The sequence below is a fragment of the Nannospalax galili genome, unplaced genomic scaffold, assembly GCF_000622305.1.
Source record: "Nannospalax galili isolate Female #2095 unplaced genomic scaffold, S.galili_v1.0 scaffold185, whole genome shotgun sequence".
NCBI classification, from domain to species: Eukaryota; Metazoa; Chordata; class Mammalia; order Rodentia; family Spalacidae; genus Nannospalax; species Nannospalax galili.
In genome coordinates, this window is record NW_008355474.1 from 1,002,377 (window position 1) to 1,013,903 (window position 11,527).

The window sequence follows — 11,527 nt, forward strand, 5'->3', positions numbered from 1 at the left end:
AATAACCAGCTTGTCCGGGTAAATCACTTAACCTATAAGCATAGTGACCTGATTTTCATCCCTGGAACCCAAAGTGGAAGGAAAGAACTCCTAAAAGTTGCCCTCTGACCTCCACATGTGCACAGTGGCATGCATGCCCATGCACACATACTTAACAGTTAAAATAATAATAAAATCAAATAACCAGCTCTTCTTGCCTTTGCTTAGAATGCCTTCTTCCTGCTCTGCCTCCACTTGTGCTGTGCCTGAGTTAAGACTCTCAGGAAGCATCCTGCCCCTTCCCTGGCTGACTTAGCTGACCCTCCTGTGCCCCCATGTCCTGGCCTCAAAGGTGGTCCTCTTCAAACCCGAGCTCCCTGGTGCCAGTTCTGCTGTCTGCTTCCTCAGGTTTCTAGTAGGGAGTCTGTCATATTGGTGCATGTCTGTAATTAAGCACATCACATGGGAAGTAAAGGCAAGATCAGGAGTTCAAGGCCAGCCTCAACTACATAGTTAAAGGCCAGACCGTCTCGAAGTTTCCAGTTGAGTGGCTGAGTATGTCACTCAGGCTGAATCCTGTGACATCCACAGAAGGTTTTCTTACCTAGGCCAACCCCTTCAAGGAGAGAATCTGCATGGTCTTCTCCACAGCCCCTACCAGAGACAGTCTAAGCTTTGAGGACTTCCTGGACCTTCTGAGTGTCTTTAGTGACACAGCAACCCCAGACATCAAGTCACACTATGCCTTCCGGATCTTTGGTAAGGACCATAGCAGATTACTGGAACCCACCCCTTCCCACACAGGCTTCATGGGGCTCTGCTCAGAAATGAGGGGCCATGTGTTCCTAATGGAACTCTTGAGTATGTCCTTGTTGGCTCCCTGTGTCTACTGTCTAGACTTTGATGATGATGGAACCCTGGATAGAGAAGACCTGAGTCGGCTTGTCAACTGCCTCACGGGAGAAGGCGAGGACACTCGGCTCAGTGCTTCTGAGATGAAGCAGCTCATTGATAATGTGAGCCTACTTTCCTGGCTGGGCCTAGGGGTGTTGGGTGGGAAGGGTTGGGCTGCAGCCTAAAGCCTTCTGTTTAGATCCTGGAAGAGTCGGACATTGACAGGGATGGAACCATCAATCTCTCCGAGTTCCAGCATGTCATCTCCCGTTCACCAGACTTTGCCAGGTGTGACAGCAGTCCCCTTGCATTCTGGGTACCAGAATGTGGGTATGGAGTGTTATTATGGGAGATGGGAGTGGTGCTTCCTTCAAATATTTCAGGACACTCCTAGAGGGAATAATTGATGCACAGGAGACCCAGCCTATTATTATTATTTTTTGAGACAAGGTCTCACTGTGTGTCTCTGGCTGGCCTGGAATTTGCTACATAGACCAGTTGGCCTTGAACTGAAGAGTCCAAGAGATCCACCTGCCTCTACCTCCACTATGCCAGCTTTATGGTGCTAGGAAGCACTCGACCAACTGAGCTGTATCTCTAGCCCCCAAAGAAGGGTCTTAAGCTGAGTGTGGTGTTGCAGGCCTGTAACCCCAGCACATGAAAGGCAGAGGCAAAAGAATTTCTGCATGTTTGAGGCCAGTCTGGTCCATACATTGAATTCCATATCTGCCAGAACTGCATGATGAACCCTTGTCTCAAAAAAAAAAAAAAAAGTCCTAGGGGAGAAGTGGGTATGATTGGTTATAGGTCTAAACCATCCTCTCATATCAGAAAACTCAGCTTGGGCTGGGGTGTAGCTTGGTGATAAGTGTGTGTGTCCTGGGTTTGCTTCCCAGCAGCAAACCCAGGCCCAACTCTCTTCTCTTGTACAGCTCCTTTAAGATTGTCCTGTGATGGCAGCATGAGTGCCAGCACCCTGTCTAAAACCTTTCCACTGCTGAGCTGTGGCCAAGGTTATGCCTGCGGTGTAGGGCCTTCCATGCTGGCCCCGCCTGGAGTGGGCACTGCAGAGTCCGGCCCTGGGCAGGGGAGGACCCTCCCTCTTCTCACTGCTGTAGTCATTGCTGTTTCTACTAATCAGAAATAAAGGTTTAGAAATGTTGGACTTCATGTGTGGCACTAGAAACAGGGCTGGACTTCTAGGAATCTCTGATCCTACTAGGAATACATCACTTAATTTAAGAGAAGGGCAGTAGGAGATCAGACTTCCCACAGCTCCCCAAATGTGCAAAGGCGTACAAAGAGATATGGAACTCCCCTTAATCCCTACTTTGGAGATGCTCAACTATGTTTCCACGTGTTAAAATTTAAAGACTGTGGGGCTAGAGAGATGGCTCAGTGGTTAAGAGCACTGGCTGTTCTTACAGAAGACCCAGGTTCAAATCCCAGCTCCCACATGGCGGCTAACAAACATCCATAAGTCCAGTTCCAGGGGGTCTGACGCCTTCTTCTGTCCTTTAAGCATTTCATGACATGGATATACTACATACATGCAGGCATAACACTCATGCACATAAAATAAGTTTTAAAAAATTAAAAAATAGGGGCTAGAAAGATGGCTCAGCAGTTAAGAGCACTGACTGCTCTTGCAGAGGACCCAGGTTTGATTCCCAGCACCCATATGGCAGCTAATAGCTGTCTGTAACTCAAGTTCCATGGGAATCTGACGCTTTCTTCTGATCTCCACAGGCATTGCATGACATGGGTACACTTACAGGCAATACACTCATACACATAAAATGAAAATAAGTGTTTTTTTTAAATTTAAATAATTCAAAGAATGGTACATCAAAGAAAAGTCAATCTTACCACATAATCATTTTTTTGAGTAAAAAAAAAAAGAAAGAAAAAAAGCCCCTGTGCCCCTACTCTTGCTGAACTGAACTGGATGCAAAGGATAGGGGTTGAAGTAAATTGAGAGACTCTCAGGCCTAAGAACCACACTCCACTGAGCAATGTCAACCAGATTTAGCTGCCTCTGGAAAAGGGTTGGAAGCCCCAGAAAGACAAAATTCAGGACGCAAAAGTCAGGTTGGGGAAAATAGCTCACTTGACAAAGTACCTGCTTCATAAATGAGGACTTGAGTACCAACGTTCACTCCAGAGTTGGAGAGGCAGACACAGGAGGGTCCCTGGTGCTCACTGGCCAGCCAATCTAGCTAAATTGATCAGCTCCGGGCTAATGAGAGACCCTCTCTAAAGAGGTAGGTGCAGTTTCTGAGGATGGCACTCGGGTCATACACACATACATACACAAACATACACACACAAAAAAGCAAAAGCTCTTTAAGGGTGAAGGCCACAATTAATTTGTCAGATTTTATTTAAAAAAAAAGTAAAGTGCATCTTATTAAAAAATATATATAAAACCCACATAAATTTAGGCTCCTTGTGCTGGGCAGTGTCAATATCCCTTAGAGTGGTGATAGGCAAGTGGAAGAGGGGGTTGAGCTAGGACACAGGAGAAGGTAGGGTACATTGAGTCCCTGTGTTTGAATTGGAAGATAGGGCTGAGGTGGTGAGTGGGACATATTCTCTCTCAGACAGAAGAAAGATGGCAGGCAAGTTTCTTCCTTGGAAATGGTGTCCACTGTCACAAACTCCCCTGGGCTCACATTTTCTTGCTCTCTCATGAGGCCACAGCCTGATACAGGCCAGAAAGGTCCGGGAGCTGGGTCTGGGCCCATGGTCTGGTGAGGGCTGCAGAGCCAGCCTAGCCCTCTGGTCCCTGAGGTGGTGGGGTGTCAGTGGCCACAGATATGTCCTGGGTCTGCTAAAGCAGGATCCTGACTTTGTTGTGAGAAAGGGCAGCCTGTGGCAGCAGAGTAAGGCGGAAGGTAGTAGGAGGCCACTGGGGGAGGGATTCCCAACTCTGGCTCACGAAGCCACTTTGGTTGAGTCTCCACTGTGAGGCATTCTGTGCCATCATTCTGCACTGCCTCTTGAGCTGTCTCACTTCTCTTTCGCTCTGGCTTCACATTTGCAGTTGTCTTTTAAACAGAGGGCTCAGTTTATTTAAGGAGCAGAGTTCTGCCACCCAGGCAGGCCCCTCTAGGCCATGGAGGGCAGCCCCATCTTCAGTCAGGCACTCGAAGCCCTAAGGGCTGTGACACTAACTGAAGCCAACAGGCCAAAGGTCTCCCAGGTTCCCCAGGGCAGGGGACCATTTTGTTCCAGGAGAAGAGGTCCAGCTGACTCTTCTGAGCATTCACAGCCTCTGAGGCTAGGGTGGCCATGTCTGAAGTCAGCTCTCATACCACAGAGTCACGGATCTCAGAGCCCAGTCGAACCCGGGGCCGGGGACACATAGGAGACACTTCCACAAAGCTGTCCTGGATGCTCAGTGGCCTCTTCTCTGACTCTGTGAAGACCCGGGTTCCCGGAGAGCTATCTGACAGGGCCTGGTAGCCTCGGTGGTCAAGTGGGGTGCTAGGAGGGCCAACACCATTGAGTGGTCGGGTCTCAGGTTGGAGCACCACAGGGCGGGTCTTGGGGTGCACACTGGCACATTCCCCCTGCTTTAAGAAGAATTTCATGCCGTCCCGGTGCCGGTAGAGGAAGAACAAAACTAGAAGCACCACAGCAAGCCCGAAGAGTGTACACATCACCAGGAACTCATTCCAGTATGACTTGTCTGCACCCCAGCTGGCCTTGCCACCAGCTGGTGCACTCACACGTGATGTATTGATAATGACAGGTGGACCATCACTCTGGTCCTTTTGGACCACGAGCCCATCCTCCATCACCTCTGGGCAGTAGCTGGCCACCAGCTGCTGGAATCCTTCCTCTATCGACCAACACTGGAATACTCCCAGCTGCTGCTGGCTGCCCACCAGCAGCAGATCCCCATTGGGCAGCACACGGCAAGAGGCAGAGGCATTAACGGGAATCCCATTGTGTACCCAGAGCCGAGTGGCCAGGTTGGAGAGGAGTGGGCAGGCCAGGGTGTTCACTGTGCTGGGCTGGATCTGGACTTGTTTACATGGCTTACCTGTGGGCAGAATAGGCAAAGGGTAGAAGAGGCCGGTGCCCAGAGCAGTTCTAGGCTCAGGCCCTCCCTCCTGGCTGTGCTCTGATGCTATTATGACAATTCTGAGGACGCTTTGGACTGAGTGATACTATCTAGACTTTTGTTTGTAGGACTACCTACCTACCTACAATGCCTGGAGGACTCTTCAAAGCAGATATGACCTCTACCTCCTCCAGCATTTGAGGGGGTACCTACCTGCTGGTACTATAGACCGGGACTTGGCTGGTGAAGTACTGCAGAGCTCCTTAGCATTGGCCCCCTCGATGTCCTGGATCCATGGCCTAAGGACAAGAGAGTCGTGGGTAGGACAGGGAGCCCCATGGGCCAGTGTTTCCTCACTCTTCTAGATTTGGACTTAGGCAAGTGACCTGGTGTTCAGGGACCAGCAGGCCCAAAGCAGCTTGTAGGAGACTTCCCTGAGCTGAGTCCCCACCCCCAAAGGGCATTTCCTATTCACATTATTTTTTGTGCATGCACATGTATATGCATGTGTGTGGAGGCCAGAGGACAACCCTGGTGTCATTCTCAGGAATGCCATCCACCTCCTATGAGATGAGGTGTCCCATTGGCCTGCAGCTCACCAATTAGGCTAGACTGGGTGGCCAGAGAACCCCAGGGATCCATCTGTCACTGCCTCCCCAACACTGTGATTACAAGTATTTGCCACCATGCTCAGTATTTTTTTTTTGGTATTTTTGGGTCTCCCTGTAGCCCCAGCTGTCCTGGAACTCACTATGTAGACCAGGCTGGCCTTGAACTCACAGATATCCACCTGCCTCTGCCTCCCAAGTGCTGGGATTAAAGGCTGGCACCACCACGTCTGGCTATTTATTATTTTTATGTGCATGTGTGTATTGCCTGTGTGTAGGTAAGTACATCCGTGTCATGCAATGCCCTCGGAGGACAGAAGAGTCTGTCGGATCCTATCGGATCCCCTGGAACTGGAGTTACAGTTGTTAGCTGCCATGTGGGTGCTGGGATTTGAACCCAGGTCTTCTGCAAGAACAGCCACTGCTCTTAACAACTGAGCCATCTCTCCAGCCCCAATTTCCTTTCGTTATAAAAGCAGAATGTGACCTCAGACAAAGTGTGGTAGGACAGCTGGATCTGTATGCAAATATGTCTCTGAGTAATACACATACACTGATTTGCTTCATAAAAAGTAATTTAAAGCCGGGTGTGGTGGCGCATGCCTTTAATCCCAGCATTTGGGAGGCAGAGGCTGGAGGATCTCTGTGAGTTCAAGGCCAGCCTGGTCTACATAGTGAGTTCCAGGACAGCTGGGGCTACAAGGAGACCCTGTCTCAAAAGGACAAAAAAAAAAAAAAAAGACCAAAAAAGTAATTTAAAAGGGGGTGTGGTGGCACATATCAGTGCCTATAATCCCAGCACTTGAGAGGCAGGTGCAGAGGTTAGAAGTTCAAGGTCACCTTCAGCCACAGTGAGTTTGAGACCAACCTAGGCTATATGAGATCCTGTCTCAAAGGAACAAAACATCTTCCCACCCAAAAATAATTTAAAAAACTCAAGTGGCTGAGGTAGGACTGCTGCAAGTACCAAGCCAGTGTGGGCTACAAAGCAAGACCCTGTTTCTAACAAACACTCCCCTCCCCCGCAAAAAAATAAACAATAAAAAAACCAACAACCTTCCTTCCTTTCTTCTTTTTTAGCTAGGATATCTCATGTAACCAAGGCTGGCTTCCATCTCCCAATCCTGCCTTATCCTCCTAGAACTGGGATTACAGGTGTGCACCACCACATCTTGAAAAAAAGGTAATTAAAAACAAATTTATTTTATGTGTATACATGTGTGCCTGGTGCCCACAAAGGCCAGAAGAGGGCATCAGATCTCCTGAATTGGAGTTACAGAGTTTTTAGCTGCCATGTAGGTGCTGGGCACTGAATGCAGATCCTCTGCAAGAGTAGCAGGTGCTCTTAACTACTAAGCCATCTCACCAGACCTAAAGAAAGGTAATTTTTGATGCAGTAAAAATTGGAAAACTTGGGCTGGAGAGATGGCTCAGTGGTTAAGAGCACTCACTGCTCTTGCAGAGGACTCGGGTTCAATTCCCAGCACCCACATGGCAACGATAAACAGTCCTTAACCTCAGTTCCAGGGGAATCTGAAGCCCTCTTCAAACCTCTGCGGCATTGCACGACACGGGTGCACTCACATACATGCAGGCAATACACTCATACACATAAAATAAAAACAAATATTTTTTTTGCTGGGTGTGGTGGCGCATGCCTTTAATCCCAGCATTTGGGAGGCAGAGGCAGGCAGATCTCAGTTTCCCTGCATCTAATCTCCTCTCCCCATAAGCAATGTACTCCAATACCATCTAGTTAGTTCTCCCTTTTGTCATTACGTTGCTTCTAATTAAAAAAAAAAAGAAGACTCAACTAAGCATAAAGTGAAAAAAAAAAAAAAAACAACACTACAAAAGTCCCACATCATCTGCTATGCAGCAATCAGGACAGCATTTCTTTGGGGAGGAGTCTTTTTTTTTGAGACAGGGTCTCCCTGTAGCCCCTTGAACTCACAGAAATCTGCCTGCCTCTGCCTCCTGAGTGCTGGGACTAAAGGTGTGCACATTTTTTATGTATCCTTCCAGGAATAAGTGAACTCCTAAGAAGTTTTTTTTTCTGGGAATGAAAAGTGAAGGGTGGGGAAGGGAAGTTGAGACAGGGTCTTATGCAGACTATACTGGACTCAAATTGCTATGTAGACAAGAATGACCTTAAACTGCTTATTCTTCTGCCTCCACCTCCCTAGTGCCAGATTACAGGCATGTGCCACCATGTCCAAATATCAAAGTTTTTGAAATAGTTTAAAAAATGATATCAGATGTACTGCCCCATGTGAAACAACAGGACCAGCAGGAAATATAACACTTCCATACTTTAGGCATGTAATAAATTGATATACTTATTCCTGTAAGCAAACTAAAGAACACTAGAAATGATATAGACCCCCATGTTTATTAGAACAATTGGACTGTTTGTCCTACACATATGCAGAACAATCTGAGAGGACTGTCAAGTATGCCGAAATTTGATTAACTCAGTGGTGGGACTAGGGACGGCTTACTTTGTATTCGTCTTCATTTTCTTCTTTCTAAAACATTTTTGGTTTACTTAAAAAATTACTTATTTTTATTTTATGTGCATGAATGACTTGCCCACATGTACTTATGTGTATCATGTGCATGCAATATGCAATGCCCTTGGAGGGTGTTGGATCCCCTGGAACTGGAGTTACGGAAGGTTTTTAGCTAACATGGGTTCTGGGAACTGAACCTAGGTCTTTTGTAAAAGCAGCCAGTGCTCTTAACTGATAAGTCATCTCTCCAGCACCTTAAAAAAATTTTTTTTGAGGCAGAGTAATCCAGACTGGCCGTGAAAACTTACTATGTTGCTGAGGAGATGACCTTGAACACCTACCTCATCCTTCTGCCTCTACTTCCTGAGTGCTGGGATACAATCATGTGCACCATGTCCTGCCTACCGTATTTTCTTTTGAGGAAGATATTTAGGGATGATGAAGGGTCAGAGGCCTCTGGAAGCTCTCACCTGGAAGCCAACTCAGGCTGGTAGAGGCTGACGAGTCTGCAACTAGAACCACTCCAGGCGCAGTAGGGGTCTCTGGCAAGGAGGCAATCTCCACAGCTTGGATAAAGGCTGCAATTGGCCACAGGCACCTGCACTATGCCGGAATGGGAGGAGGCATACAACAGCCCCTGCACAGCCAGACAGGGAGGATGAGTGTTGGGCATGTGTATCCTATCACTCATAGCCACACTGGCCTCACATGCACTACAGCCACCCTACGGGCCTCTAACATATTTTGTGCTCTGCCCCCCCCCGCCCCCGCCACTTTCTTACTACCACAAATCTGGGTTCCATAAGTTTACATTTTGCTCAGGCATGGGAGGAAGAGCTGGGTAGGGGACTGCCTGGTGACAACAGAAGGTCATTCCTATGATTCCTGTCCCACTCACCCCGAGACTGTCCAAGAGCAGGTTCTGCACAGGCTGCCCTTGAGGGAAGACCTGGAGCTCCTCGATGATGTGCACCCTGGAGCCTACGTCCACTGCTTTGTGCAGCCGGCCATCACCTGGAGCATGGACATGTCCCAGGCCCTTGGTAGAGCTGACTGTCTAGGATCCACCAGCCATTATCTCCCTCCTCCCTAATCCAGTTCTGCTGGGCTACAAGCACTCACCAGTCCCCAGGAAGAGGACATCATAGGAGGTGCCGTGCAGGCCAGGCACACGGTGCACAGCCACACGTTGGTAGCGGGCTTGTGGCTGCAGCAACAACATGCGGCTTCGGACCTGCCCATCCATCAGGAAGTGGTCCTTGAGGAAGTTCAGCACTCGGTCTGGGAGCTGCAGGGATGAGTTGATCTTTCTTTCTCGGGCAGTGTTGGTGATGCACTGAAAAAGGCAGAGGTATAAGCAACAGGGATCAGAGTGGGAGCCTGCCTCCACAGAAGAGAGCAGCAAGGCTTGTTCCCCACCTACCATGCCATGGCTCATCTCCTGCCTTTTTGTATAGTGCTGGTGGACCAGCCTCAAAGCCCAAGAGTAAACCTGAGGTGTTGGGTCTGGTGGGTTTCCTACTGGCCTCCTCCCTGCTCCTCACCACTTCTGCACATAGGCCTCAAAAAGTGGGACCACTTTTCCTGCCCCTCTAACATCTTTCTCCAGAGTTCTCAGCTCGAGATGAATAATATCCCCATATAGCCAACCACAGCCAGTTCCCATACCTCCCTGGGTCCTGTTTCTTTCCCCATTGTTTCTCTGTATATGAGTTAACAGACCCCAGTGACGCTCTACTAATGAAACACAGGACAACACCTCTAGCTGATCAAGTCTGAGATGGGTTCCACACCTTCCTGTGGGGCCCTGGCAAACCCAGACCCAGCTGCCCACAGTGGTTAAAGCTCACTGACACACCCCTTCTCAGCCTCCCCCTTGCACCTGTCAATTCCCTCTCACTGTTTCTGAGCACCACCTCACAAACTGTTGACACTCATATCCTGGTGTCAAAGTCTCCTTGTGGGGGAGTCCATTAGGCTATAAGCCAGCAAGAAAGGACTGTTCCCTGTGGCCTGGAAACCAAGTCGCCTGGTAATTAAATAAGGAGTACTTGGCTGAGTCAAGGAATGGACAGAGTAAAGGAACAATAACAACATTGTATAGAGGTAGAAATAGGAAGATCAAAGTTCAAGGTTAGCCTGGGTTACATTAGATCCTACCTTGGAAACAAACAACAACAAATCCCCACAATAATATATAGGAAGTCCCTTGATGGAGACACACCTGCCCAGGCTGATAGGACAGGACTAAAGGTGTTTCATCATTCATGATCACATCTAAGTAACACAGCAGGCGTGGGCTTATTATGCCCCATGTCATAGACTCAAGCTAAGCAGTTTGTCTTAGTATGGTCTCAGCATGGTATAAGGACCAAGCCTGCCCAGAACCTGTTCTGAGTGCATGAAGCTGATACCTACCGCTCCAGGTCGGGGCATGGGTGCTGGGTGGGTCTCAGTGTACCACTGCTGTGTCTCTCGGTTCACTTTCTTGTATAGGCCATTAAAGGCCTGCTGTACCTCCTTCATGGTAAAGACACAGATAGCAGAGCCCTCTGTGGTCCCCCTGTGCCTGCAAAGGAAATAGCCAAATCAATTCTGAGTCAAGAATTTGGGCTCAAGATGCAGCCAGTGGAGTCTAGCCACTCTTTACCCTCCTATCACCAGCTAATCCTGGGTATCTTACCACTGGGAAGTGAAGACCCCATAGAAAAGGGTATTGTGCCAGTCTTGAGGGCTGGGGCTCAGGGTGAAGACATCTTGTACCACATTAAAAGGAAAGCCGTCATCAGGCCGTGAGCAGAGCAACTGGGCCTTGAGGAAGGAGGTCCAGCGCTGCTGCAGCACCCGTTCTCCGCCCTCATCACCCTAGAGGAGAGGAAGGACAGTAGGCTTAAGCACAAGCCAAGTGCCAGAGGCTGAGGCATGGTGCTGCCACCCTAGTCCTTCCCAGCAATGACTGGGATAGACAGAGAAATGAAGAATGAAAGAAAGTGGACAGAAAACTTGGGCATGTATGTGTCCCATCAAGACAGTGCATTCCCTACTATGGACTATGAGAGAACAGGGATGTGATGGGAGATAGCTCAGTGGCACAATGCTGCCCAGCACACTAGCACCATTGACCATGTTGGTAACCTGTAGGTTACCTGTAGGAGGATGTGCTGGATAGCTCTGGTGTCAACTTGACACACCTGGCTTGAGGGAGCCTCAATTGGGAATTGCTTTCATTGGACTGGCCTGTGGCCATGTCCATGGGCACCTTCTTGATTGTTGAGTGGTGTGGGAGGGCCCAGCCCACTGTGGGTGGTGCCGCCCCTGGGCAGGTGGGCCTATGTTGTATAAGAAAGCAGGTTGAGCGGGGGCCAGGAGAGCAAGCCAGTAAGCAGCATTCTTTCATGGCCTGTGCTCCAGCTCCTGCCTCCAGGTTCCTGTCCTAAGTTCCTACCTTGGGCTCCCTGCTG

At 49.0% G+C, this 11,527-nt stretch overlaps 2 protein-coding genes across 3 annotated transcripts in view; one reads left to right on the forward strand and one right to left on the reverse strand.

Moving 5' to 3' along the window:
- The window catches only part of Cib1 (calcium and integrin binding 1), a 5,478-nt gene extending 3,440 nt beyond the window's left edge, over window positions 1–2,038 (forward strand). Inside the window, exons 4-7 of the mRNA XM_008852797.3 lie at window positions 588–738; window positions 877–995; window positions 1,073–1,161; window positions 1,806–2,038. Of these exons, the coding sequence (XP_008851019.1) occupies window positions 588–738; window positions 877–995; window positions 1,073–1,161; window positions 1,806–1,827 (381 nt within the window). The 3' untranslated portion in view covers window positions 1,828–2,038. The remainder of the gene's footprint in view (window positions 1–587; window positions 739–876; window positions 996–1,072; window positions 1,162–1,805) is intronic.
- A 1,180-nt stretch (window positions 2,039–3,218) lies between these two features.
- The window catches only part of Sema4b (semaphorin 4B), a 43,630-nt gene continuing 35,321 nt past the window's right edge, over window positions 3,219–11,527 (reverse strand). For both annotated transcript variants that reach the window (XM_017803106.2, XM_029555955.1), the window contains exons 9-15: window positions 10,750–10,931; window positions 10,485–10,635; window positions 9,189–9,402; window positions 8,965–9,080; window positions 8,537–8,703; window positions 5,159–5,244; window positions 3,219–4,924 (exon numbers count right to left, since the gene is read on the reverse strand). In XM_017803106.2, coding sequence (XP_017658595.1) covers window positions 4,185–4,924; window positions 5,159–5,244; window positions 8,537–8,703; window positions 8,965–9,080; window positions 9,189–9,402; window positions 10,485–10,635; window positions 10,750–10,931 — 1,656 coding nt within the window. In that variant the 3' untranslated portion in view covers window positions 3,219–4,184. The remainder of the gene's footprint in view (window positions 4,925–5,158; window positions 5,245–8,536; window positions 8,704–8,964; window positions 9,081–9,188; window positions 9,403–10,484; window positions 10,636–10,749; window positions 10,932–11,527) is intronic.